Source organism: Thamnophis elegans, chromosome 7, assembly GCF_009769535.1.
Source record: "Thamnophis elegans isolate rThaEle1 chromosome 7, rThaEle1.pri, whole genome shotgun sequence".
NCBI lineage: Eukaryota > Metazoa > Chordata > Lepidosauria > Squamata > Colubridae > Thamnophis > Thamnophis elegans.
In genome coordinates, this window is record NC_045547.1 from 42,729,601 (window position 1) to 42,752,261 (window position 22,661).

A 22,661-nucleotide genomic window follows, 5' to 3' on the forward strand; every position below is an offset into this window, starting at 1 on the left:
CAAAACGTAGGTAGGGCCAAAATGAAGACTAAATTAAACTAAATTAATTAAATGAAAATAAATAAATAAAATTATTTATTTTGTGTTTAATAATCCTCCAATTTGTCAGTTACTTGGAGGACTGCATGCATTGATCCCAAGCACAGAGTATCCACTTCTATAAAAGATCCACATTTTTACCATGTTTCACATTAGAAATATTAAGTATTTTACAGCATCAAAGATGAATAGTGGATCTATAAACAGTTACTTGATCAAGAAATACACTGGCTTAGTTACAACATTGTCTAACATTTTTGCTTTGTTGTGTTCTTTTATATTAAATCTATTGTATCATTAGCCCACATTATTGTTGAACCAGAATGTTTGCATTAATTACTTGTCTTTATATAATTAATTAAAATTCATTTAATCAGTGCATGTTTCAGTCAGAATATTTTAAAATAAACTTTAAATAGAATTCTTAGATTATAAAATAGCACCCAAAACGTGATTCAAAAAAAGAAGAGTACTCTATTAAACATTACTTGATACTGTAATGAAACATCTTTCTGCTTGATTTATAATCATTACATGTTAATATAATAACATACTATTGGATTTTATCACAATGCCAAACACATACAGAAAAAGTAGAAAATGTTCCTTTAAATAAACATGCTACCTTGATCTATTATAGTAGTAGTAATAACGCAGTATTGGCAGTACCTTGAATATTCTGTTATATCTCTTTGAATATATTTATATGCTATTTTCTGCCCTTTACTAAACATTGTACTAAAATTTACAATTGTAAAAATAGAGTAAAAATATGTGTGTCAGGATCAATAACTTGCAAATCCATGTGCAACGAAAAGTGTACAAAATGCATACATTCACAAAAATTATATGCAATCTGTGTTCCTGAACTTTTGTTCATTTTTAAAAAAATGAGATGGAATACACCTTTTGTTTGGAAAATGATGAAATTGAATAAGTCAGAGGAATCTTCTAATTCCAGTAGAAATAATACTGCAGAATGGAGGCAATGGTGGAAGAAATGAATGAAGTAGAACTGCCTTTGGAGAAGGACCTAAAGTAAAATAAAGCAATGAATAGCAACCATGAATGTTGGAATGCACAGAAAGACTCCACCCCATCCCAATAAATCTGGGCTAATCCCAGAAACAGATGTAAATGAAACATATTCTTGAAATGCTAAACTATGTAAACTAACAGCCTCTCCCACAATTAAGACCACGTTTTCTGGCAGTCCTATTAATCCACTCTATATATTGTCTATCCTTTTCAAATTGTAGACTTGTTGCCAGCATGGCATTGAATGGGTTGTTAAGAGTAATTTGTCATTCTCTGTGCCAGTGTTTTTCACCCTTGGCAAGTTTAAGGTATGTGGATTTCAACAGGTTATGCTAAGGACCACCTTTAAATATACAAATATTTGTTGGAGGTGCAAGAAAGAGGTTGGAACATATAAACATGTGGTGGGATTGTGACAGTGCACAAAAATATGGAACGTGGTGTTCAGGGAACTCAGAACACTTTTGAATGTAAATGTAGATATGTCACTGAGGATTGCATTATTGTTGCTGGTGGAAAAACAGGATATAAATGAAACAAAAAAGGGATTGATTGTAAATTTGATAATGGCAAGTAGATTGATGATGGCTAAATATTGGGGATGAAATTTGGATATTCAAAGAAATGAATGGTACAATGAAATTTGGCGTATGGCAACAAATGATAAATTAACAACAGAAATTAAATTTTAAAAAAGGCGATTAAAGTAAACAATTATAATGAAATATGGGGGGATTTTATAAAAAGAGGAGTGGTGGGAATAAACCTCAAGAATATATGTTATTTTGGAGGGAATAAGGGCACAATTGGAATATATTGTATATCTTTTAGTTGTTATAGAAGAAGAAATATAACTAATAAAAATGATCGCAGGTGGGTGCCCTGTAATATTTGTATGTTTTTCTTTTCTTTTTTCTTTTTATATTTGTATTTATATGTATTATGTTTGTATTATTTGTATTCAAGATTTTTTAAAAAATTAAGAAAAGAGTGTCGGCTGACAGTAGCCACTGCTCTGTGGAATATCCTCCCATTAGAAATTACAGTGACCCCGACGCTGTTAGCCTTTCATATCGCTCTAAAAACCTGGCTGTGTAGCCAAGTCCCAAGTACTAAACTTACTGAGGGCCCCACTTTCTGGCTCCATTGTTAACTGACCAATTAATGCTGTATTTAGGCTGCTGTATATATTTAACTTGAGTGCTTTTTATTGTTTTTATCGTTTTAATTGCAGTGTCTTTTTTCTGAGTTGTAAGCTGCCCAGAGTCATCGATTGAGATGGGCAGGTATAAACATTGAATAAATAAATAAACTCTCTGAATTCACCAACCAGCATCCTGGCTGAGAAATTCTGAGGAGTAAAGTCCGTAAATCATAAACTTGCCAAGGCTGAAAAACAGAGTTCTATGTTCAGCGGTTTTGGTGATAGGCTGTGTTTGCCTTTTAATGGGGAGATGGTCAAACAGTCCTTCCTCTCTACTATTTCAGTTAGGATATGTCTGAGACTAACTTCAGCTTTCCGGGCAATGCAAAAATATATATTTTGTTGAGTCAACATTGGGATAGAAAGATTATAGCCCAAATTTTTATGACTTTGCTAGTCAGGGTATTGTGTGACATTGTATGCTGTGGTTAAACATATAGATATACCCAGACAATTTTGAAATTCCAGTGAATGTAGCATGTGACTTTCTATTATAAAAATAGTGTATATTCTATGTGTTTATGTAATGTGAAAGTCACTGAAAATGTTATTGCTACAAAACATTACAACTTGTCACAGACTTGCCAGCTACTCACTTTCTTACCTTAAAATAAAGCACTTTAGTTTAAAGGAAAATCTGGTTGAGACACAAAAAGGCCTCTGATAAAATCAACACAAGGATCTGATTAAACAGGCATAGATAATAACTATCATGACAATACCAGTGTGCTAAATATATGACTTAGTTAGTACAGATGGGAGAGTGGGCTCTGTATGCCAGCTGTATGGGGGTGTATATAAAACAGTCACTGTTCAGTTTTTTCACTCTGCATATTTTTTTTCTAAGAAATAGTAACTCCTCTGTGTCATGCTTTAATATTGCCAGATATAGGAAACAGTTACTTCTGCACGAGATGTCTTGGTTAACAAGATGCAGTGATACTGCAAAATAGCTGAAACTGGAATAGAATTAAGGTTATTTTGTGCCTGATTCTGCATTTCTTAAAGAAATAATTAAAGTGAACTCAGTATGTGGATCAGTATACTCAGTCCTGGTTTAAAATAATAATTAAGTCGAATAGAGGATTTAGTTATTTTAGTTCAGTTAAATTCACAGGGTAGCCCCATATTATCATCTAACTAATTTTTCTGAAGCAACAGATGGAAACTGTCGATGGGGAGGTTTCTTTGTCACCATTCTGCTGTTGCTTCCCTGAGGAGCATGACACAACAGCACATGGCCCAGTGGTACAATTCAGCCAGTTCTATCCAGTTCTGGTGAACCAGTAGCGGTGGCATCAATAGGCTCCGCCCACCCATCTGGACATCATCACATCCCATTTTTATGCTCTACACTTGCGCAGAGGTGCCACTTGCAAGCAAAGCTTGCGCACATGCTCACATTTGCAAACCGGTAGCAAAGGAAAGTTGATTTCACCCCTGACATGCCAATAATATTTCAGAATTGAGGTAACAGCCCTACATTATTACTCAGCCAACATTACTGAAAGTGATTTGATTCTGTGACTCTTACTAGTAAACTGCTGAAATTGTATGGCAGTTAAACGACTGGAACAACACTCCCTTCTTCTTGTATTGTTGCTCAAACAGTCTTAAAATCTGTGCCTTATATGATGAAAGGAGAGAAATAGGAGCAGGAAAGCAATTCATAAATATTTTAATTAATTAAAAATGTAAGTGTGTTTGCACCCAAATCTTCTGTTGCTGTTGCTTTTAAATTTAAATATAAAATAGCTCACATTTTGTTCTTTGTTATCCAAGAAAACTATTAATTTAGCAATTATATTGTGTCTTGTGGATAGTTATTGTTTTTTTCTCAGAATCATCACACTATGTTTTTTTTTCTTTGTCTAGAAAGCATTAGTTGTCATCTACCATCCTCCAGTGACAAACTGCAATGAATTTGGAAGCTTCTCCCAAATTTGTGAGAAGTTTATGCTGTGTGAAAGAACTGGTATTGGGAAGAGGAGAAAGAGAGCAAGAATGCTTCATTATGAATCTAGTTGCGTGTTTCTTTGGATCAAAGTTCATTAACTTTGACTGGCTTCTGGAACATTCACAATTCTTAGGATCCGAATCAATGAAGCAGTCCTTGAGAATGCTGGGCATATGGCCAAATAAAAACCACTTCTGTATCTAATACACAGATTAAAAAGAAAACATTTTGAAAACAAAGTAAGGCAGCTTTGGTGACTTTGGTCTAATTGCTTTCACTCAGTCTTAGGAAAAAGGCAATGGCAAACCAGTTCTGAAAATCTTGCCAAGAACTAATCCAGGCAGTTGCCAGGAATCAACACTACTATAAAAGAAAGATTTTTCCTGTCAGGAACAGGAAGGGAAACTAACATAGCTCTTATGAATTTCAGCTGCTTAAAAATAAAATAGATTTACAATGTCATTCTTCCATTAGTAAATTAAAGGAGTCCTGGAGGAGGGAGACAGGAAAGAAGGAAGCTCAGCCTTTCATTTAGAAAATAAATGAATAAGGTAGATTTATTTTCTATAGGTGATGGGATAATAATTTACAATCCACCCTCTTTGTGCTTTATTCTCAGTTTTTGACTATAGACATATTTAAACAGAGAGGAAAAAAGAATTAGAATATTTGTACCTTATTGTAATCATGCTGTGAGACTTTCCTTCTAAACAGAGTACTCATCATTTGTTCTCCATTTGCAAAGGGAGGGTGCTTACTTTTTTCCCCACAGAAATATCTAACAGTTGACTTCTTGAGAAGGGGTATTCTTAAGGTGACCAGACCTCCCGCTTTTGGTGGGACAGTCTTATTTTTAATAATTTGTCCCACGTCCCGCGGCGTTTTTAAAAAGTCCTGATTTTTCACGCGGCTGCGCACGTGGCAAGATGTCAGAAAAAGCCGAAGGAAGCTCCTGCCTCCTTTCGGGATAGCTCAGGAAAGCTCGGGTTGGTTCCGATTGGGTTCAGGTCTTCCGGAAAAGTGCTCGGCTAGCATCGGGTGTTGCATCGGCGTCGGCTATGGGGTAGGAGGTGGAGGGGTGCTTCCGTCTTTCAGCAAATCCTGGACAGGCTCAGGAGGTCCGCCCGGATTTGCGATTGGCCGGGAGAAGTCTGGCTTGGTCTGGACGAGCGGCGGAGTGGCGGCATCCAGGCTCGGCGCAATGGCATCCCCATCGCGGAGGCTGCAGACCAAGCCAGTCATCACCTGCCTGAAGAGCATCCTCCTCATCTACACCTTTGTCTTCTGGGTGAGGAAGAGTCTAAAGGAACAATGGGGGGCGGGGAAGAGGGGCCCTCACCCTCACCCTGGACATGCAGAGGTCTTCAAACTTGGGCACTTTAAGACTTGTGGACTACAACTCCCAGCATTCTCTGGCTGGAGAATGCTGGGAGTTGTAGTCCACAAGTCTTAAAGTGCCCAAGTTTGGGGACCCCTGCCCTAGACACAAAGGAGCAAGGCAAGGGCCTTTGCCTTTCTCTCCTTCCCACCCCCAAACACTTTTTCAAAGGGAGGGGGCGCTTTTTGCAAAGAAAAGTGTGTGTGGGGGGACTACATGAGCCATGAGGCCGCGGGAGCTAGTAGGAAGGCGGCGGAGGGGGCGGGAGCAGGAAAAAAAGGCCTCATGGCTTCTCAAAAGCACGGTGGAGGAGGAGGCGGCAGCGGCAGGGGTAACGCGGTGCCCAGCTCAGGTGCTCCGAGCAGAGGGGGAGGGAGGCGGCACCACCGCTGCCATGGGCGGGGGCGCCAGCAGGAGCTTTGGCGGCTTCACCTCAGCCGCAGTGCTGGGCGGCAAAATTTTTAATCAAGAACACACCGCCCCCCCCCCCCGCCCTCTCCGTCAATGGTGTCCCGTTTAACCAATTTCAAAATCTGGTCACTTTAGGTATTCTGCTTTTGTAGGCTATATCATAATGTAGATTGTTACCATCATAAGTTCCCTGCACAGAGCACTAAGGTAATGATTTGAAAATGCCTCCGTGCTCAACCCAAATTATATTAAACAAGTTCCATGTTACAGTTTTCTTTACCTTTTTTAAAAGAGATTTCTTCAGAAACTCAGAAGTAAAAATTCCATTTTTTTTAAAAAATGTACGGTAACATTTCCTAATTAATGCAGAATATGCTTTCACAAATCAATTTCTATGTTGGCATAAGTGCTGATGGTTTCCTGGAAGCTCTCCAAAACAAACTGTTTCTTTACAGGGCTGATGTTGGATTCCAATAAATACATTCTTATTTCTGACAAAATTCTTTTTTGAAGCCTTTTGATTTTAAAAGAGTGAACTTGACATTTTATCAGTGAAGTTGTAAAAAGAATATGTGTCGTGTTTGAGGGTTGTTCAGGGCAGCAATCAGAGGCAAAATAGTCTATGAGTCATTTCCCACAGACAGTAATCATCCAATGCCAGAGCTAAAAGAACAAAGGCAACACCAGGAGAATCAAAGGACTAAAACTAGGCAGATGATGCCGCACTGTGGATAAAGGATTGTAATCCAACACATCAGTGAGTTGGTTACTGGGAGGCATTTACTGAGCAGCGGGATATCAGATTTTCCAACATTGGTCAATTCTCAGCTAAATGCTTGTATACCTTTTCTCTACAAAGACTCACTCTGCCCCAACTATAAAACAATAGTGACTATTCAGGAATAAAATATAATTTCTGAATGGACTCATTACTTGCAAGAAAAGTAACTTGGTGTCCGCAAGCATTCCTGTGGCCAGTCCTTGAATTTTCAGGTGCCTGGATTCTCTAGAGCAGTCCTGCTCTAATCTAATTCTTAGAATCAAGCATGACAATGTTGCCAATTTGGTTCAACATATTAACAGAATTGGAAGGGACTTTATAGGTCATCTAGTCCAACCCCCAGCTTAAGCAGGAGACCCTACACCATTTCTAACAAATGGCAGTCCAATCTCTTCTTGAAAGTCTCAAGTGATGAAGCTCCCACAACTTCCAAAGGCAAGCTGTTCCATTGGTTGATTGTTCTCACTGTCAGAAACTTCCTCCTTATTTCTAGGTTGAATCTCTCCTTGGTCAGCTGCCATCGATTATTCCTTGTCTGGCCTTCAGGTGCTTTGGAAAATAGCTTGACTCCCTCCTCTCTGTGACAGCCCCTCAAATATTGGAACACTGCTATCATGTCTCCCCTGGTCCTTCTTTACATATCTTTACCTTTACAAATCTTACCTAAAGGCCCACGAACCTAGTTCTTTTCAAGGTTCTTTAAAACAGCTGTCTCTCTGAGATTTGATAGTTTGATTTATCCTTCTGTAAAAATTCCTTCACCAAGTGCATTACAGAAACTTTCAAGGGCACTGGAAACCTTGGGTATATTATTCAGAGCAGTTGTATGCTGCATTTTCCTTATATATAGATAATTGTAAAACAAAATAAACATACTAAGACATGTCACCATCTGAAATAATGTCCCAAAAGCACAAGGAGGAGAGAGGAAGTCTAAGAATTGACCAGAGTTCATTAGCCACGCTGAAACAGTCTTTGATCGACTTCTGGTGGGGGGGCGCCTGGGGGAGCTGGTTCTTAACAGCTCCTGATTCTCGGTTGCGTTAAACTGTCTGAACAGCAATTCATCAGCCTTTTGACAGCTTGTTTACCTTTTCTTCAGGCTTAGAAGAACAAGGTGAGATAATTGTGCTGGGGCAGCGCGCCAACTAACTTTCCCAGACCATAAATTTGGGAAGGGAGAAAGGGCACCCGACAGCAGAATTCTCTCCGTGCCAAGAATCCTGCTGCTTTTATTCGCAGCACAAAGGCATCCACCCATCCTCAGCACAAAATCTGATCTACTGAATCCAGAATGAGCAGAGCCTATACACGTGAACTTTTAATTGTATGTATTAATCCTTAGCTTCATTTTTACAAGAATTCCTTCTGATAACTTACTTGTTAAAGAGATATACAAAATGGCGCCGAGCAGCTTCGTAGTACTGGTTGGACTTTGAATTCCTACGGAGCTTAAAACTTCAAAGAAAAGGAAGTGATTTATTACTAAACTAAACAGCAATTGCTGTACAATCGGCCAGCATAGTTTTATTAATTGGCTGAAGAAGATTAAACTTGGAATGGCTTCTAGGCAAAAGGTTCCCCCCCTCCTTCTAATGTTTCAAAAAGTGCGGGAAGCTCCCCCGCTCCCGGTACAAAATTACAGTCATTACTTCCCCCCCCCAATTGTTGCAGGGGAGCTGTTAACTAAAGAAATTTTTCAGAAAGAACTGGCTGAAGCTTTTAAAAATCACGCAGTTGCGATGGAAACAAAAATTAAGGAGATATCTGTTGCTCATAAAGAACTGTCTGATAAACTTGAGACTTGGGTTCAGAAGCTCAGGGATGACATGTTGGGGTTTTTTAATTCACTATCAGAATATCTCTCTGGAATTGAAGATAGATTAGAAGATCTTAGTGATGCCAATATTAACTTGGTATTGAAAATGGATGTGGTTCAACAAAAAGTTGGAGATGCTGAAAAAGAAATTATTATGTTACAGTATAGACAAATAGAATTTGCATTAAGAATAAGAGGTTTACATGAAAATAACCAGGAAAATTTGAAACAGATTCTCTCAGAAGCCTTCGATAATCTGATGGGAAGTCCAGGTGTAAATTTTGAATGGCAAATTGAAAAGGTTTATCACGTTAGTTCCTGGTTTGCCAGACAGAAGCAACTACCAAGAGACATTGTGGTGTACTTTGCTACAAGAGACATGAGAAATATGATATTGCAAGAGTCTTACAAAACCAAGCTTCAAATTGGGGGTCAGGAGGTGACTGTTTTGAAGGAGATACCACCTCAAATGCCAAGATCTAGGAAAGACTATGCTTTTTTAGTTGAAGAGCTTAAAAATCGTCAGCTACAGTTCAGATGGGATGCACCAGTCGGTCTAGCACTCATTTATCAGAGGCAAAGATACCGTCTTAATTCAGTATGGAAGGCCCGAGACTTTTACAATAATATATTGAAGGCTGGACATTCTGCCCCGCCTGGACCTAGAGAAAGAGAACAGGAAGGACAAGATAGACAGCAAACCACAAATATCAACAAGGTTTGATCAACTTTCTCTCTCAGAAGTACAAGGAGCCAAGGAACAAAGACAAACCCGTGTGATTACCAGACGAATGGACCAAGAATTAAAGAAGCAACAATCACAACAAACACCTGTTACTGGTCAAGATGCTACAGGTACCAGTTTAGAAGCAGTGGGAGGAGCCAGACTAAAGATTAAATTCCAGGATGTCCAGATGGCTCTAAAATCTTCAGGGAGCCAAAGATGACAACTAAGTTCCTATCGTGGAACGTTAATGGATTAAATTCCCCACAGAAAATGAAGAAAATAAATCACTATCTTAAACAGTTCAAGAATGATATAATTTGTTTGCAAGAAACTCACATTAGATCAACTGATCAAAAATACTTGATTAATACAAGACTTGGACAACACTATATAGCTTCTGCTTCAGAGAAGAAAAATGGTATAGTTATCTACTTAAGGAAGGATATGAAAGCTGAATTAATTGAAGCAGACCCCCAAGGAAGATACATTGCAATAGATTTGGTACTAGAAGGGAAAAGGACATTGCTATTGGGAATATATGCTCCCAACCAACAACAAGATGAATTTTATAAAAAGCTCCATGCTAAATTAGTACAGTGGGATTATAGGTCCTGCATACTATTGGGTGATTGGAACGGTGTTATGGATACCAAGAAAGTTAAGAAAGCTTCCCGGCCAAATACTCAAATGCGAGTGAAACTACCTAAGTCCTTTTTTGATATGATGGATGATTTTGAACTGAGAGATATTTGACGAGAAAGAAATGTAGAAGAATACGATTTTACCTTCTTTTCTGATAGACACCAATCCTTTTCCAGAATTGATTTCAAACTAACTACCAATGATTTGCTTTCTAGGGTAAAGAAGACAAAGATATGTGCCAGAGTTTTATCAGATCATAATCCGGTTTGGATGGAGTTGGGAGGTGTGACGCAAGCAAGAAGGTCTTGGAGATTGATGAAAATTTATTTAGATATGAGAAATATATTAGTGAATGTAAAAAATTGTTAACAGAACACTTTGTATTTAATTTGAATAAGGGTACATCTATGGAGATAGTATGGGATGCAAGTAAAGCATATATGAGAGGAGCTTTGATAAATCTAAATAGACTACATAGACGCAAATGGGGAAAAGCGAACTGAACTGGAAGATGAAATTAGGAAGAAAGAGCAAGAGTTAATTTTAAAACCAGGAGATAAAAAGACTAAAGAAGCAATTACCTTATTAAAAGGCCAATTTAATATGCTGATTTCAGACCAGGTAGCTACCAGTCTGTTATATGCAAAACATAACACTTTCTGTAATGCAAATAAATCTGGTAGGTGGTTAACATATCTGATTAGGAAAAAACAAAAAACTCGTAACGTAGCGAAATTACACTACAGAGGGAAAGAAGTGTACCAACAGGATGAGATTCAAAAGGTCTTTCGTGAATTCTTTATAGCATTATACAAGAGCGATAAAATTCAAGGCCTAGATATAGAGAGATACCTGGATAAAGAAAAAATACCCATAGTTAAAGCTGAGCAGAGGGAGAGATTGAATCAACTAATAACTTCGGGGGAAATTCTACAGGTAATCAAACAGTTAAAGGCAGGGAAGACACCGGGTACAGATAGCTTGACAGCGGCTTATTATAAAAATCTACAATTAGAAATGGTAGAACCTCTTAAGGAATTATTTAATAAGATTCAAATGGAAGGCAAGGTACCCCCATCTTGGAAGACAGCTTTTATATCCCTGATACCCAAAGAAGATCAAGATATTACCCAACCAAAAAATTATAGACCTATATCATTACTTAATGTAGATTATAAAATCTTTACTAAAATACTAGCAAATAGGTTAATGCTGGTTATTCAACAATTGATTCATAATGATCAAACAGGTTTTATTCAAGGGAGACAAATGAGAAGTAATGTAAGACTAATTGTTAATACACTAGAATATTTGGGAAAGAATAACCAAATCCCTGCTGCGCTCATATTTCTAGACGCTGAGAAAGCCTTTGATCGAGTCAATTGGCAATTCCTGCTGAAAATACTGCAAAAAATGCAAATAGGAGAATATTTCTTACAATCAATCAAAGCAATATATCAACAACAAATAGCTCAAATTATAGTTAATGGAAGTTTAACAGACTCTTTTCAAATTGAAATAGGTACAAGACAGGGTTGTCCCTTGTCCCCGTTATTGTTTATTATAACTTTGGAAATACTGTTGAATAAAATACGGGGCTCGGAGGGAATTAAGATTAGGCAGCAAGAATATAGAGTACGTGCTTTTGTGGATGATTTGGTTATAATATTAACCCAACCGCAGGAATCTAGTAAGGTCTTAATGAATATGATTAATCAATATGGTCAGGTGTCAGGATTCAAAATGAATTTAGGGAAAACAATATTAACCCAACCGCAGGAATCTAGTAAGGTCTTAATGAATATGATTAATCAATATGGTCAGGTGTCAGGATTCAAAATGAATTTAGGGAAAACAAAGATATTAGCTACAAATATGAATACTAAACAAAAGGAAGACCTAGAAGGAATGACAGGATGTGAAATAGTTAAAAAGGTCAAATACCTAGGAGTTCATATCTCAATCTCAAATGGGAAGCTTTACAAGTATAATTATGAACCACTTTGGCACAGTATACAGAGATGAAAAAATGGGAGAAATTACAGTTATCTTTGCTGGGAAGAATAACAGCACTGAAAATGAATATTTTACCTAAATTCTTATTTCTTTTCCAAATGCTACCAATACTTAAAAAAGATGTGAACCTGCTAGAATGGCAGAAAGGTATTAATAAATTTGTATGGGCAAGGAAGAAGCCGAGAGTAAAACTAAACATAATGCAAGATGTGCGTGAGAGGGGAGGTTTGAAATTACCCAATTTAAAATTATACTATGACGCAGTAGCTTTATCTGTAATTAGTGATTGGATTAATTTAACAAATGATAGAATACTTAATATCGAGGGGCATGATTTGATATATGGCTGGCACGCTTACTTGCTATATAACAAAAAACTGGACAAGAATTTTAAAAGTCATATTTTAAGGAATGCTCTACTGTGGGTCTGGAAAAAAATATCATTACAAATTAAATGATAAGATACCCATGTGGGCAATTCCTAGACATGCAATAGAAAATATGAACGTAGTACAAAATCAGGATATAATTACTTACAGACAGCTTCTTACCCTAGAAAGAGGTGTAGTACAACTAAAATCCTTGGATGAATTAAAAGAGGAAAAGGTAATCCAAACATGGTTCCAGTATGGACAGCTACAGGCCAGGTGGAAAACAGATCAAAAAATTGGTTTTATGCAAGTCAAGGATAATTTACTTAAACAAATAAGAGATCAAAGTTTAATGCATATAAAAAGACTATATAATGTATTAATACAGATGAACTCCGAAACATAATTAGTTAAAGACTGTATGATAAAGTGGGCTCAAAATATTGAAGAACCAATAATGTTGGATACATGGGAAAGGATTTGGGTAAGAAACGTAAAATTTACACAAGCCCAAAACTTGAGAGAAAACTTTTACAAGATGTTTTATAGATGGCATTTAGATCCTAAAAAGTTGGCTCCAACCTAAGTATTGGAGATGTGACTCTAGGGAGTTGAGTTTGAGTTTGAGTTTAAGTTTATTTATATGCCGCCCTTTTCCCTGGGGGGACTCAGGGCGGCTCACAACCCAAAGGGAAGGGGAAGACAAACTTTTAACATATAAGACAATACATAATTAAAAATGCAACATTCATACCATTCGGGCGGGTTACAGTCTTAGCCCCAGACATGACGGGAAAGCCAGATTCTGAGGGCTGTGCGGAAGGTCTGGAGGGTGGTGAGGGTACGAATCTCCACGGGGAGATCGTTCCATAGGGTCGGAGCTGCCACCGAGAAGGCTCTCCTCCGCGTAGTTGCCAGTCGGCATTGACTGGCAGATGGAACTCGGAGGAGGCCTAATCGATGAGATCTAATAGGTCGCGTGGAGGTAATTGGCAGTAGGCGGTCTCTCAAGTACCCAGATCCACTACCATGTAGGGCTTTATGGGTGACAAGTAGCACCTTGAAGTGCACCCGGAGATCGACAGGTAGCCAGTGCAGCTCGCGGAGGATAGGTGTTATGTGGGTGAAGCGAGGTGCACCCACAATCGCTCGCGTGGCCGCATTCTGGACTAGCTGAAGTCGCTGAATACTCTTCAAGGGCAGCCCCATGTAGAGCACATTGCAGTACTCCAGCCTAGAGGTCACAAGGGCACGAGTGACTGTTGTGAGAGCCTCCCGGTTCAGGTAGGGGCGCAACTGGTGTACCAGGCGAACCTGGGCGAATGCCCCTCTGGTCACAGCTGACAAATGGTGTTCGAAAGTCAGCTGTGGGTCCAGGAGGACTCCCAAGTTGCGGACCCTGTCTGAGGGGTATAATGTTTGACCCCCCAGCCTGAGAGGTGGAATACTTGCCAAATTGGTGGGAGGGAAACACAACAGCCACTCGGTCTTATCTGGGTTGAGCACGAGTTTGTTAGCTCTCATCCAGTCCCTAACAGCTTCAAGTCCCTGGTTCATCACGTCCACCGCTTCATTGAGTTGGCACGGGGCGGACAGATACAACTGAGTATCGTCCGCATACTGGTGGTATTTTATCCCGTGCCGCCGAATGATCTCGCCCAGCGGTTTCATGTAGATGTTGAAGAGTAGGGGGGACAAGACCGAACCCTGCGGCACCCCACATGTTAGGGGCCTAGGGGTCGATCTCTGCCCTCCAACTAACACTGACTGCGACCTGTCCGAGAGGTAAGAGGAGAACCACTGCAAAACAGTGCCTCCCACCCCCACCTCCCGCAGTCGTCGCAGAAGGATACCATGGTCGATGGTATCGAAAGCCGCTGAGAGGTCAAGGAGAACCAGGATGGAGGACCTGCAAAAAGGTTTAGGCATTCTGGATAAAAATATGGTGGATTATGCAAAATGTTCTTTTAAAAAGGATAAAGTTTACCCCTCAGTTATTTTTGTTAGGTATAATTACTGACTGTACAACTGTAGAGATTAATTTGATTTTGCACTTGATAACTGCAGCTAGATTGTTGGTGGCGCAATACTGGAAGAAGGAAGATTTTCCTACTATCCAAGAATGGACATTGAAAGTCGCAAACTTAGCCGAGATGGCTAAAATATCTGCATATCTTAAGGACTACTCAAATGAGAGATATAAACGAGACTGGGAAAAATGGATTGATTATACTCAAAATAAATATGGGACTAAGAAATTCCAGATAGCGTATGATTAAGATTAGGAAGGATATAAATTGTTTAGTGTTAGCCTAGCAAGGAGAAGCTAAGTTCAATTTAAAGATGTTATTAATTTCTTATTCTTTTTTCAAATATATTTTAAACGGTTTTTGTTAAAGATTTATACCGTGTATTGGTTCTGGGAAGTCAGGGGAGGGAAGGTTGGGGGGGAGGGTGGGAGGGAGGGAAGTATATTAGGCTTGAGGAGGGGTGTTAGGTTTTAAAATAATATGATTGTACATGTATACTGTTTTCTCTTATTTTCTCTTTAAAACTAAGATATGTATATTGAAATGGAAGTATAAATACCATCAACACAGAATGGAGTTTGCTCAGATGCTGAAATGCACCAAGTGAATGAGAGGAAGAGTGGGAAGTAGAGGAGAGAAGAAAGATAGGAAGAGAGGGATAGGAGAGATGGCAAGGGGGGGAGATGAGGAGAATAAGGAGGAGTGGAAAGAGGAGAGAGGAGAAGGAGAAAGGAAGGGGAAGTAGAGTAGAAAAGGATGATGGAGGGAAGAAAGGAAGTAGGGAGGGGGAGGAGACAGGCAGAAGAAAGGGGTGGATAAGGCATAAACAGGGTGTATGGAGAGTAGAGGAGCCAATAATTGGTTTTCATTTTTTTTATTTCTTTTTTTTTCAGGGAGTTGATGGCAAGACGAACTGATGTAATTAATAATTAGTACAATATGATATTGGCTGTGTAATAGTATACATGTCATTATATGTTATGAAAATGGAAAATAAAAAAGTTTTGCTTAAAAAAAAAGAAACAGTCTTTGATTTTAGGTCTTACTGCAGACAGAGAGACAGAGAGAGACAGGGAGACAGAGATGCTTTTTTAACACTGAAGTCATTCCATAACCTCAGAGTAATTGAGGTTTGAACAATTGCTTCTGGTAGCCATTTGTCTTCAGAAATGAAGGTACTATAGACCAATTCCCCAATCCACTAAATGTAGCTGGAAGAATAAATGTCAAACTTTTGGCAGTTTACTTCAACAAAAAATAAGATTCTTTCAGAGTTTCTCTTAACAAGATTTACTGAGGAAGGACAGGACTAAATTACAGAAATCTCAGCAATATGATTGTTGGCAGTTTAGAATCTAATTCACCACTGGATTGATAAGATATTTTTTTCAGTCTTTAACTCCTTATTTCTTTGTGAGATGATAAGATAGCTGTTCTTTTAACCAGTAAGTATGGAATATCTAAGTGATCAATTTGTGAATTTCTCTCAGACTCAGAACATACTATTACAATATTGATGTGAATTTCATAAATATGTTTACTGTGAATATTAGGCAGTAAGAGGTTAGTAGTGTTAGAATTAGAAAGGGTATTCTTTGTATTGTTTTCTATAGTCCAAAACTTCTAAGCAGTTTGGGTGACAGCCAGTATGAGAAAAAAACTCTGAAAATTAGATAAGATACTGCTAGTAGAATAGCCCACTGTAGGATAAAAGAACCCCCTTTTAAAATTGAGGTTTAATATTTACCCTTTCTGGATTTTATTACACTCTTGCTAGCCCAGGAGAATAGATCTTAGAAAAACCTCCATTGACAGTGAAACTTTCAAAAAGACTTTTGTGAGGCATTAGCCTTAAAATATGATAGTCAGCGGTGTCAAACTGGCAGCCCGCAGACCAGCTGTGTCACATGCAGGCCACACCAACCCTAGCTCCATGAATGGGAAAAATGTCATGAAATGTCATGTGACAGCAACATGAAGCTGAAAGTTTGACATTCGTGTGATAGATGAAGCATTTTTTTTTAAAAAAGTCTTTATTCTGAACTAATTTTGTAAGTTAACCATGAGTTTAGTTGCCACTGACATCTGTTTGTGCGTGTGTAGTTTGTGTACATTATGAGTCAGTATTCTTCAGAATAATCAATTCAAAATCCAAACTATTAATTTTAACTATTAATCTTTATGTGAAAATTATCATCAAGAGGAAAAAGGGTAAAATATGATAGAAGTAAAGATTATGGATAGTAATAGTATGATAGTGAAATCATTATAAAGTTAGGTGCACAGGGATATGGCCACAGCCTCTTCGTGAATAATTTGGTGGCATTCCTCCCTAGTAAATGGTTTCAGTATATTGATTATAAAGTGAAATTAGCTAGCTGAGTGTGAAAGGAACAAACCCAAAAGCTGAATCAATTAGTGATTTATTTTTGTGGAGTCAACAAAAACACTATGTTTGATTTAATACCCTTAATAGCAAAAGATAAATACCAGTAGAACAAGGTGAATGTTATAGATAAGATGACATCATCAAAACAACTTTGGTGGAACTAAAAAAAATGGGTGGTATAATTCACCAGACGAAGAGCAGTTCTGAATATTATATAAAGAACATATAAATACAACTTCAAATGCTCAGATTTTTAACATATTGAGAGAATAGAAAAAAATGAGTCATGTGCATTTGGAAGTCATCTGTGTAGTCTTCTTCATACACTATTTTTATTTCTGTAAAATTATTATTCCTTTTTCCCCACCAAAGAGGAGGTATTTTTAAAATGTAAAAAAGCATAAACTCAACAAGAATCCATAACTAAAACTATTTTTCAAATTAAAAGCAACATCTGAAAAACAAGGCAGATACCATATTAGCAATCAATAAATTCACTTAGGCTTGGGACTTCCTGGGGGCGTGGCCTGTTGCCGAGGAGGGCTCCACCGAGCTCCTCAGAGATCTGGTCTGTATATCTAAATAAGATCATAGATAGCACCCCTTTTTGGCTAAGAAAGGGGCAGGGAGTAGCTCTGTAGGCTAGGGTCTATTCGTGAGCCACAGCCTTTTTCTTTTTTTGGCTGTGGATAGAGATTAGATCCAGCCGGAGCGGAGCTTTTATCTCCAGCCAGTTCTTCTCAGCTGCCTTTTTTTTTTGGCAGCCCCAGACAGGCTAGCCCCCCCCAGGACAAAACAAAGTTTTTTTCAAGCTAGAATTGATACGGGCGGGTCCCACCCCTGTGAGATTTATGTTTTTATTACTATCTTAAATACCAGCACCATTTCTCTTAGAGACTTCTTTGTCTAAATGGATTTCAAAATGGCGATTTCTCTCCGTGGATGATTGATAGTGGATATACTTAGCCGGTTTTACCTTCCTGCAGACCGCTCCTTAACAAAATAAACTCTTCTTCTTTGGAAACAGAGGGGAGCAAAGCGCTGCTTACTTGTGTATTTATTATGGCACCCAGGTCAAAGAAGCGCCTTGCTACAAATGTGTCTAAAGAATTTAAAGAATTTTTACTGGAACCACAGCCTTTGTCTCCTATGCCCTCTACTGGAGAACTTTTAACACAGGAATATTTCTTTAAAATGTTTAATGATTTTAAACAAGAAATTAAGGAATTTGTATTGGAACTATATGATGATTTAAAGTCTAAAGTTAATCAAATGAAGGCGAACACGTTTGCAGCCGTGTCTGCCCTGTCAGATTATTCTGCTGAAATAGAGAACAAATTGGAAAGTTTGGAGAAGGCTAATTTTAATTTGACTACCAATATTCAAATTTTACAACAAAAAATTAGAGACACTGAACAACAGCTTATGATGATAAATTTTAATAGGAAGGCATTTGCAATAAGAGTCAGAGGATTCCGTGAAAAGGAGCAAGAGAATCTGAAACAGACCTTTGCTGAAGCCTTCAGCCATGCGGTGGGAAGCCCGGGACTTAATTTTGATTGGCAGATTCGGAAAATCTATCGCCAGAACTCATTGATAGCGGAACAGCGACAGCTCCCGAGGGACATAATTATACATTTCTCTACAAAAGAATCTAGAAACGCGATTGTGCAAAAGTTTCATAACAACAGTCTCCGAGTTGATGACCAGGACCTGATTGTCTTCAAAGATATACCTTTCCAGATGTTGAAAGCAAGAAGGGACTACACCTTTTTAACTAAAGAGCTTAGGAGTCAACAGATTCGATACAGATGGGAGGCCCCTGCCGGCATCACGGTTACATTTGAGAATCAAAGATTTCGTCTTAACTCTGTTTCGGAGGCTCAAGATTTCTACTGTAGGACTTTGAAGGCGGGACTTCCTGACTCACTTGGAAGAGAGGAGAGACAAGCGGAAGAAGGCAAGCGGCAGGCCATGTGGCTGCAAGATGGAGGGGGTAGCCATTCCTCCCTCGGAGAAGCAGAAAAACGGAGATCGAGAATTTAGACATTTCAAAATATTCGCCAAAGTTAAGGACTGAATGGGGGTTTGAGACCTCTCTCCGGTAGAAAAAGCGGACTAATTCTTATCAGAAGGGAAAGCTGGGTGAAACTACTTTGAGCTAGATTTTAAATTAACGTTAGCATAAATTTGATAGTGGTAAACATTAGACAAGCAAGGGATGAGGGTAAAATATATGTGGAATGATTTACGTTGTTTAAAGCTTATTAGAACAGAAAGCCGGTTGGGATTATCTTAAGATAGGTGTAAAAAGAATGCGGAATGATTTATGTTGTTTAAACCTTGTTAGAAGGGACTATTTTAAAACAGAAGGTTAACTGACTCTTGCTGAAAGTATTATTTGAATATGTGGAATGATCCATGCTATTTAACTTTTATTAGAAGGGAAAGTTGGTTGAAATTGCTTTGAGTTAGATTTTAAACAAATGTTAGCATAAATTTGATAGTGGTAAATATCAGACAAGTAAGGGATGAGGGTAAAATGCATGTGGAATGAACTACGTTATTTAAATCCTATTAGAAGAGAAAGTCGGTTGGAATTATCTTAAGATAGAAGTTGATTTCTGTGTAAAGTAATATTTGATCTACGCTGCTTAACTTTACTAAGAAGGGGAAGCTTGGCTAGATTATTTTGAATTACTGTTTGAAAAGGAGGTTAAGAAAGATCATTTACGCTGTTTAAATTTTACTAGAAGGGAAAGCTTGATTACTCTTCTGCAAAGTAATTTGAATATGTGGCATGAACCACGTTGCTTAAATTTTATCGGAAGGGATCATAAGGTTTAGGAAGAGGAACGGGAGAGTCTACAGAAGGTTGGGGTAAATAGCAAAGAAGTAAGAGACGAGAATAAAATATAGATAGAATGATTTATACTATTTAAGCATAGATAAAGATGGGGGGCTGAGATCAACACAAAGAGTGGTTTCTTTTTTTTCTTTTTTTCTTTTCTCTTTTCTTTTCTCTCTTCTTTTTTTTCTGTTTTTCTTTCTTTTGACATATTACTTTTATTTTTTTAATCCATATGTATACAAGATATTTTAGACAGAAGGTAGTGCCAGGTGTGGGCCCTGGGAAGTCGGGAGGATTAGGGATGGGGATTTGTGGGGGGGGGGTGGGGGGTGTTAACATAGTCTTAATAAGAACAAGAATGTATTTATATACGGTGGTTCTTTTTTTTCTTTTATTTTTTATTTTTTTTCCTTGGTTCATTTTACTTTTATCAGATCAAACAACACTCGAATAAAGGCATACACCAAGGAGGGAGGTAGAGGGAAAGAAGAGGGAGGAGTAAGGAAGGAGTAAGGGGAATGTAAGGAGGGTGTGTGGGGAGTAAGGGGAGAAGGAAGGCTTGAGGGGAAAGGGAAGTAGGAGGGGAGTGTTAGAGGGAGAAAGGAAAGTTGGAGGGGGTAGATGGGGTGTATGGAGGATGGAAGGGTTAGGTGGGGTTGTGAATGATGAGTTGTGTTTCCTTTTTTTGTTCGTTTTATCTCCTTTTTTTTTCTTTTCTTATAGTAAATACCCTGTATATAAGTGATTGCAAATGGAATGTGAAAAATGAATAAAATATATTTTTTTAAAAAAAAAAATTCACTTAGGCTTAAGAGAAAAAATGGTGGTTTAACAAAAATAGCTTTCACTTGCTGATAGGAGCCAAATAAAGAAAATAGCTTAATCTCATGGTGCAGGGAACTACAATCCTAGATGTAATAGTTCAAGTAATCATAGGTGCATTTATTTCTAATTGACTTTAGGCTGCTGATTTAAAAGCCTTTACATGTCCCTATACTTGAATATCTTCAAGATTGCCTAATCCCAATTGTATGTGCCTGCACGACAAGCATTTTACCAGAAATCCGAAAGACCTTTCTTTTTCTTTTTTTTTAGGAAATCCATTAGAACTTGGATATTTTAAGCTTTTCAAGTTGGGATCTTTTATAGTGTTATTTCTACCATTGGGATATACTGTACATCTTATATAATTAATACTCCTATTGTGGCTGTGTAGATATACGTTGGTTTTCAGGTTGTAACTTTGTCTTATTTAATCTGATTTACAAGGTTGTCAGTCATCAGAATAGCATATAAGCCTAATAAATAAGTAAACTAAGTAGTATAAAGGGCAGCAGCCATTGAGTCTTGTAAGTTAAATGTTAAGGATGGCTTTTGAACTACTACCTCTTCAAATAAGTCTTTTTATTTGTATTGAGATGTTTGATATTTTTATGTATTTTAATTTGTTTGATTAGTTTTCTTTTATTTCTGATAATCACCTTGCTTATTTAGTTTACTAGAAAGGGTAGATGTAATGAATGGTGTCACCGTTCCAAATATCATCCAAAATTAAATCAGAGTCCAAGGCAGAGCTTTCCTCAAAATTCCAATTTATTAATAGAGACATGTTGGCACATCTGTGGAAACCCAAATCTGAAAGCTTCCCAGGGTTTCCCACCCAGTTGAAAGTTCATGATCTTGCCCCCATACCCACAAGTCCACCACATGGTCCAATTTTCTACTGCAACGCTGGCAGTTCCATCCATCCAGTTCCGGTCAGGCTCAGATGTAGAGAACAAAAGATGGCCTTGGCTTTCTAGAAAGGAATTTTATTTTGACAACAATACATTCTACTCCTTACTATTCCCCTTCCCAATTCCCTACTAATGAAACAGCATAGCAAAATAATAGAGAATGTGGCAGGCCAAAGATCCAGCAAGGAATATGACTGCAGGCCTGACAAATGGACAATTTAAGGAGGCTGGATTTTCTGCTGAAAACATAGTTTCTTTCTTGACTTCCTGGGAGGAGCCTACTGGTGGGGGCAGCAAAAAATCAGCTGCCTCCGAATTCCTGGCTACGTACCTGTTTAGAGGATCTTCCATCTGACGTCTTATCAGGTTTTCTTATCCTTCAGGCAAGAGGGAAAGAAGAAACTGTTTTGCTGGCAAATGCTCTTCGATTTTTGCAGCTTTTGTGCTTGCAAGGAAAGGGGGGCTAGCCCAAGGCAGAACGGCTGTCCGTGCTGGGAACTTCAAACTGCCTTGTGCAGGACAAAGTAGGTCTCTCCCACTCTGCTCTAAGTTTTGTTTGATTTAATCTTATCACGAGCTGAATCCATTTACTGCGAGGACAATAATTGCTTATCAACATTTTAGCTTCTTTTCTTTTTCTCCTCCGAAAAATTATTTACTTAGAGGCTTTTAAAATGGCGCCGAGCAGGCTGGTTTCTCCGGTAATAACGAACACTTTTTGCTAATTCTCACAAGAATTCAAAAGAATTCAAAACAAAAGAGATTGCTTATCATATGTTTTGGTTTCACAATAGAAGAATTTTACTCCTTCATTAACCTTGCTTATCTGGAAGTTAAATGGTGATGAATCTGTTGAACGGTCTTGTTACAATGTTTACTCACTGAAAGTTTTGCCAAGCTTAAACTTCAAAATAAAAGCCTCTTTACTTAAAGCTGCATATTTAGGCAATAGAGTTTTATTAACTGCAGGCAGACAAATTTTGAAATGGCCTCAAAACCAAATATTAACTTGAAGTCGTCACCCTCTACTTCCAGGGGCACATCCTCAGTGCCTGGCACAAAGCTGCAGCCTCCGCTTCCTACGCCCCCTGCTGGGGATGTGTTAACGAAAGAATTTTTTCTGAGTAATCTAAGCGAGGCTCTTAATGCACAGACAATTAAAATGGAAGATAAATTTAGAGATAATAGAGAGGAGAGAAAAGAGGAAATAAAAGAAATGAAAGAAGAAATTAAAAGTGAAATAAAAGGACTTAAACAGGAGTTGTATGAGAA

General features: G+C 38.1%; 1 protein-coding gene across 3 annotated transcripts in view; it reads left to right on the top strand.

The window, feature by feature from the left end:
- The window catches only part of PPFIA2 (PTPRF interacting protein alpha 2), a 219,358-nt gene that overhangs the window by 68,750 nt on the left and 127,947 nt on the right, over positions 1-22,661 (top strand). Inside the window, exons 2-3 of one of the 3 annotated variants that reach the window (XM_032221044.1) lie at positions 14,673-14,687; positions 14,825-14,852. The exons of the other annotated variants lie outside the window; for them this stretch is intronic. Coding sequence (XP_032076935.1) covers positions 14,673-14,687; positions 14,825-14,852 — 43 coding nt within the window. The remainder of the gene's footprint in view (positions 1-14,672; positions 14,688-14,824; positions 14,853-22,661) is intronic. 3 annotated transcript variants of the gene reach the window in all.